This window comes from Ammospiza caudacuta, chromosome 23 (genome assembly GCF_027887145.1).
Source record: "Ammospiza caudacuta isolate bAmmCau1 chromosome 23, bAmmCau1.pri, whole genome shotgun sequence".
In the NCBI taxonomy this organism is placed as follows: domain Eukaryota; kingdom Metazoa; phylum Chordata; class Aves; order Passeriformes; family Passerellidae; genus Ammospiza; species Ammospiza caudacuta.
Genome location: NC_080615.1, coordinates 3,626,733 through 3,632,732, shown reverse-complemented (window position 1 = coordinate 3,632,732; position 6,000 = coordinate 3,626,733). Strand labels below are relative to the sequence as shown.

The window sequence follows — 6,000 nt, the reverse complement described above, 5'->3', positions numbered from 1 at the left end:
CAGACAAGATTTTGTACTTGGAAGGGAAAGGTCCGTGAAATCTTTTTGTCCTGACAGAGTTTATCTGGGAGCTGTGACGTTTCCAGCTCGGCTCTGCCCTTTGGTGGTTTGGACACAGGCAAGGACCATTGGCTTCTTTTGCAAGGGCACAGCGCCGTTGTGTGGCGGTTTTAGGAGCGCTGACCTTTGCCAGGTGAAAGCCAAAAAAGCTTTTGTACCCTGGCAGTGTCGGTGTGGGAACAGTGAGGGTCATGTGGGGGTTCTCTGCGGGTCCTGGCTCTTGCAGACTCACAGAATGTGGTGCTGCACATTCCCGGGAAGGGAGGTGAATTCTCTCATCTTTGACTGTGCAGTTTATTGGCTACAAAAGAAAAGTGAATTCCAGCACTTCCTCTTTCTTCCAGAACATTTACTGTTGAATGTTTTCAGCTTCTGAATGTTCTTAGCTTTGGAACTGGACCTTGTGAAAGTGCCTGAGGGTCCACTGAGCCAAGAACAGAGCTGGGTGTGCTGCACTTTGGAGGCTGCAGGGGGAAAGTGAAGTCCAGCACTTATTTTGCATTCTAGGATCTCTGCTGTGGGAGCAGTTGCTGGATATATTAAGTTTTGCAGCTGGGCTCTGTCAGAGTAGAAGGATGTGATGGGACCTGCACCTGAGCTGGACAGTGCCAAACTCCAGGTGTGTTGCTTCTCCCAGGATGCAAGTTAAATGTGGAGACAGCAACAGCTTGCTGAGCTGGAACCTTTTGTCACCAATATTTACATTTGATACAGTTAGTTTAGTTTCAGCAGCTCTGCAAGGTTGTAAGAATGTGATAGGAAATTGAGTTTGAAAGGGAAGCTCATAGCCTTGATTTGCATGATGTTGTTGCTATCCTTCGAAGCCAATGTGAAACCCAGAAATTCTTTCCTCCTTTTTTTGTTTCCATATTAAAATTCTGGAGCTGGATTCAGTGAGAGAGCATAAATGTAAAGGTGCACACAGCACCTGGCCTAAGCACCACCACTTTGGTATTATCTCCAACCTGCTGAGGGTGCCTTCTGCCCCAGCTTTCAGACCATTAGTTAAGGAAAATATTAAACAGGAGAGATCTCAGTGCTGATTTCTGTGAGACACTGGCTCCACATTAAACTTGGTGCTGCTGAGCAGCAACTCTGGGGCCCAGCCCTTTTCAGTCCTGGTCACTGTTGGCTCATGCAGCCTGTGTTCCTCTGAGTGAATTGAGATTCATATTTTAAAAAATGAAATTGCCAGGTGGGCACATGCAAGCTTTCAAAATCCCATCACACCCACATCCCTCACTGTGTGTTTCCACCAATTGCCCCAAAACCTAAAGAGAAGGAAACACCCTGTAAAATATTCATGAAAGGCCAAGAAGGGGGTTTAATTATTAGCTTTGGCTCTTATGCTTGTAGGTTCCAAATGAGTGCTTCCTCCTTTTGCTTTCTGACTGGTGGTACTCCCTGAGCTTGGCAAACCGTCGGCTGAACTCGTAGCCCTGCTGTGAGGGTCTGCTGTACCGTCTCTCTCTTGGCAGGAGTTGTTCCCCAGTGACCCTGTATTCTGGAGAAAGCTGGAAGCTCCTCTTGGAGGGCCCTGGAGCTGTGGCATCCTTGTCAGTGTTGTCATGATCTGGGGGAGTCATTCTCTTCCTCCTCCTCATTGCTGAGCTGCTGTGGTTGGTGGTGTGGATGAAACTTTTGCGGTGGTCGTGGCTCCACTGTGGGGATCTGCTCCTGGCACTGTTCCTCTGGCAGCTTGTCACACTAAACTTATAAGGCACAGCCTGTGGTGATGCAGAACCTGCCTGGCTGCTGCTCTCCCCATGACTGAGGACAGAAGGGAACGATGAAGAAGAAGAAGACGCCATTTCCTCCATTTGTGAGGAGGACCTGAAGAACAAAAGAGGGATCTCTGTTTAGGGCATTTCTTGCAGACTTATCTGGGATTCAGTCATATTTTTGGAGTGGTTTCTATGACAGAGAACCAAGGTCACCAATGGGAAATTCAGACACCTGGGGCCTTCTTACAGGTCTGTCCCTGTCCTAGGAAATCTTTGTCTTTATAGCCCCTACAGCCTCCATTTCACAGAATCACAAAGTTGGCTTGGAAGGGACCTTAAAGCTCATCCCATTCCAATCCCCCTGCCATGCACAGGGACACCTTCCACTGTCCCAGGTTGCTCCAAGCCCTGTCCAACCTCACCTTGGACACTTCCAGGATCCAGGGGCAGCCACAGCTGCTCTGGGCACCCTGTGCCAGGGCCTTACCACCCTCACAGGGAAGAATTTCATTCTTGTATCTAATATCAATCTTCCCTCTTTCACTTTGAAATTGTTACCCCTTGTCCTGTCACAACAGTCCCTGATGAAGAGCCCTCCCCATCTTTCCTGGAGGCCCCTTTAAGTTCTCTTCTCTGCATTAGCCAGCTTCAGAGAGCAGCCAATGAGCAGCTCACACAGGACAGCAGCCTGGGCAGGGAAAGCCGCTTACAAAGCCCAGCAAGGGAAGGGAAGAACTGGTGTGGGATAGCTCAGAACTGACAGCACTGAGGGATGCAGGGAGGAATTGTGGCAGAAACACTCAGGAGGATGACACACAAACAGCAAAGCCAGGAGAAGGAAATAAATAATGAAGAGCTCACCCTGGTATTACCTGGCATAGAACAGCAAGTAGGCTTGCTGGCCCAGAACTGTGTGGATGGCACAGCTATCCACAGACACATCGTTCATCTTGTACCACTGCCCATTGCTGGCCTGCAAAGGAAGGGGAAGGGGAAGGGGAAGGGCAGTGTTCCTGCACAGAAAACTGCCACACACCAAGAGCCCACAAAAACAAGTCCAATCCAGCCCCAAAGCAGCAACTCCCCCAAAGCCTTGGTTGCCCATAACGCTGCCAGGACAGTTTGACTTTCCAGCACATGTTCTTCCCTGTCAGGAGGGAAGTCATGCTTTACCTTTGTGTAGCAGAAGAAATGCCCACCCAGACAGGTGTGACCAGTGTGCACCACCACAGCATATAAGGAGTAGAAGATGGGCTCTCCAGCTGGGTCAGACGTGTATGGCCGAAGATCCAAGCACTCAGGATACTCCACAACCTATGGAGACACCAAGATGGCTCAGGAATGTTCCTGGGCTACCACATGAGATGGGAGGGAGGAAACTGTTCTCTGCCAGAGCAGAGTCCAGGCTGGGCTTCCCATGGGAAATCTCCTCTCCCTGGGAGGGAACACGAAAAGCCCAACATGAGCAGCTTGTGACAGAGCCTGGGGGAATCTTCTCTCCAAAGAGGAAGCTCTGGTTGGGTACAGACCTGGCTGAGCTTCCTGCTGCTCCGATGATCAGCCCTTCCCAGACACACCGTGAGGACCCTGGGTGCATGATGGACTGTGACCACCTTGGAGGCTGCAACCTTCTTCTTGCACCTTGAACCCAAGCACAGAGCTGAGTGCTGAAATGAAGCTGGCCTTACCTCAAGAGTGCCAGACCACCTTTCCTTTCTCACACCCTGGCACTTACTTTAAGGCTATTCCAGGCTGTGCACCCCATTATTGTACATTAAACCTGAGAAAATTATTCTGTTTGATTTCACACAGCCCCTCCTGCAGAATCTGGGGTTAATGTATTGTGAGAAATCATCTTACTTGCTACATTTGAAGTACTTCTTCCCATCCACCTCCTTGGGTTTCACAAAGTCTTCCAGAGCTGTGGTGAGGGATGAAGCTCCCTGGAGGAGAGAGAAAGGAGCTGCTGAGCTGTGGGAAGTGCCCTCACCCAAACATTTCCCCAGAGCTGATGCTGAGGAGAGCCACCATGACCCTGCAGGCAGTGTTTGTAAGGAGACAGAAAGAGGGTGGGATACTGAACATTTCCCTGTGTTCCAGGGGTTCCTGGGGCCACCTAGAGCTCCCTCTCTGTGCTACTGCTCAATTCAGCTACTGATGGTGTGCAGGGGCATCAGAAGTGAAAACTGATCCAACCCATCTGCCTGCTCCTTGTATGGCTGCCTCTTTTCCCAAGAATTCTTTGTCTTTGGCAGCAGCCACAAGCACCAACAAAACGCTTCTGACAGCTGAAGGTGCTTTTATGGGTAACATTTGGGGTTTCTAAAATAATTTTATTGAGCTACAAATATTTCCTTTCTCAACAGGTGATCTTTCTGGAGGAGGTCTGATATTCTTTGTCAGACAGGTGTTGAGGGAGGGCAAGGGGAAGAGAGAGGAGAGTACCCCGAGGGTGCAGAGGGGATAATGCTGCTTAAACCCAGCACCACAGAGAGACCAGTGCCACAGCCTCTGCAGGAGGACTCTGTCCATTCCACTTCCCACACACCACCAAGATCCCTTGTGCTCACAAAAGAGGTTTTTAAGACAAATGCTTTGGTTCTGGAAAGGGGCCTTGGGACCTCTTGAAGCACAATGGCAAACCTCTTACCTTGATTTTCAGAAGGACATCCAGGAAGACCTTGAAGAAATCAAAAACTGTTTTGCAGCTCAGGCATGTGACTGGAAGGAAAATCAAAATGCTGAGGGAAGTTAATTGATGTCAGTTTATGCTCACAGGTACTCCTAGGCCAGTCCTCACAGGACCAGCTGCATGTCACAGGCACATAAGGGCACAGAAAATGCCAAGAAGGGCAGCAGCTGTGGAAGCATACCTCTGGATCTCAGAAAGCCCCCAAATATTTCATGGATGATGGAAGTTTCTTGGGAAGAGTTGTCCAAGCTGGAAATAAATGCAAGGCAGAGAGTTACCTCCTCCAGGAGTTTAGCATTGAAAGCCCTGGGTGTAGGTTTTCCCTGATGGGAGCACTTCAAGGAGTCCAAGAGATTCAGGAAGATTGAAAAGGAAATTTTCCTGTGCTTACTCGCCGCTTCCACTCAGACAAGCTCTGTGCATGGCATTGAGAGTACAGCGTAAGAACTCGTAGGCGTCTCCCGGGATGTCAGGCTTAAATTCTCCTATGACTAAGAAAGAAGTTATTAGTTCTCCCTTCACAGAAGGAAAGAAAACCTGTTGAAGCACCTGAAATTGCTTACATTTGAGGTCCCTGATGACAGCCCTCGGCCGGATGGCAATGGCTGAGGAATAGAGGACCTTGCGAACGTGATCTTCCATGATGCACATCATGCAGAAACCCTGCTGACCACCTGAGGGAGGAGAGAAACTTCTCAGCTTAGCAAAACAATCCCCTGATGGAAAACCTAATGGAGATCCTGAAGTTGTAAAGACTCTCTACTCCTCTTCTCCCAAGGTGCCAATGTTCTGACAAACCTGGGACATTTTAGTGCATAGAAAATGTTCTTCACAGGGAGGCTTAACTGGCACAAGATTTCTGCGCAATAAGCCAAGAGGGTTCAACTCCAAGGGACAGAGACCCAGAGCTAGGAAGAGGTGAAGATGAATGCACCTTGACAGGACAAGTGGCTTTTAGTTTGAGTGTTTGAGGAACATAAGCTCCTGGGGCTAACAAAGAAGGGCTGCTGTTCTCCTAAACCCACCTGCAGCTTCTGGGAATCATTGGGGTGAGCCCAAGACATTTAAAAGGAAAATATTTCTGAAAGTACTCACAGTACCGGCTGTGCTGACGAGAGAGCAGGTAATTAGCCAGAGGGGGAGTGTATGTCAGGCACTGCAGGATGACGTTGAGGTAGCAAGTACTACCAAGGTTGTAAAGTCCTGCTCCAGGTCTCCGTTTTTGCCGCCAGTCCATGGAAATATTCTCCGGGGGAAAAAGGGTTCTTTGTGGTGAAGTCATTCCCTTGCCAGTGACTGGGCAAACAACATTTGAAAAGAGATCAGACAATAGGTGAGGGGGACAGTGAGCTGGGGTCAGGGGCAGCAGGGGAAAATGGGGGACAGTGGGGGACAGTGGGGGAGAGGTGGACTTTTCCCAGGGTAATGGCCAGGCAGAGCTCATAGAGTGCTGGTGAATGGTGCTGCATCCAGCTGGCGTCTGGTCACTAGCAGTGTCCCCAGGGATTACTGTTGGGCCCAGCT

General features: G+C 49.6%; 1 protein-coding gene across 1 annotated transcript; it reads right to left on the bottom strand.

Moving 5' to 3' along the window:
* Nucleotides 1–1,391: 1,391 nt before the first annotated feature.
* On the bottom strand, nucleotides 1,392–5,713 carry LOC131567368 (ubiquitin carboxyl-terminal hydrolase 42-like). Its single transcript, XM_058818952.1, has 8 exons — nucleotides 5,572–5,713; nucleotides 5,040–5,150; nucleotides 4,435–4,505; nucleotides 3,645–3,727; nucleotides 3,362–3,425; nucleotides 2,958–3,098; nucleotides 2,657–2,757; nucleotides 1,392–1,893 (listed from the first exon to the last, which is right to left on the bottom strand). The coding sequence occupies exons 1-8, from the start codon at nucleotides 5,711–5,713 to the stop codon at nucleotides 1,392–1,394; spliced, it is 1,215 nt and encodes a 404-aa protein (XP_058674935.1).
* Between the last annotated feature and the right edge of the window lie 287 nt (nucleotides 5,714–6,000).

Excerpts from the sequence above, each read along its gene's own strand:
- LOC131567368 (XM_058818952.1), bottom strand. The coding sequence starts at position 5,713 with ATGGACTGGCGGCAAAAACGGAGACCTGGAGCAGGACTTTACAACCTT. Across the intron at positions 5,151-5,571 it reads TCGTCAGCACAGCCGGTACT|GTGGTCAGCAGGGTTTCTGC; the intron begins GTGAGTACTTTC and ends CTCCTCCCTCAG. Across the intron at positions 1,894-2,656 it reads TACTTGCTGTTCTATGCCAG|GTCCTCCTCACAAATGGAGG; the intron begins GTAATACCAGGG and ends TTTGTTCTTCAG.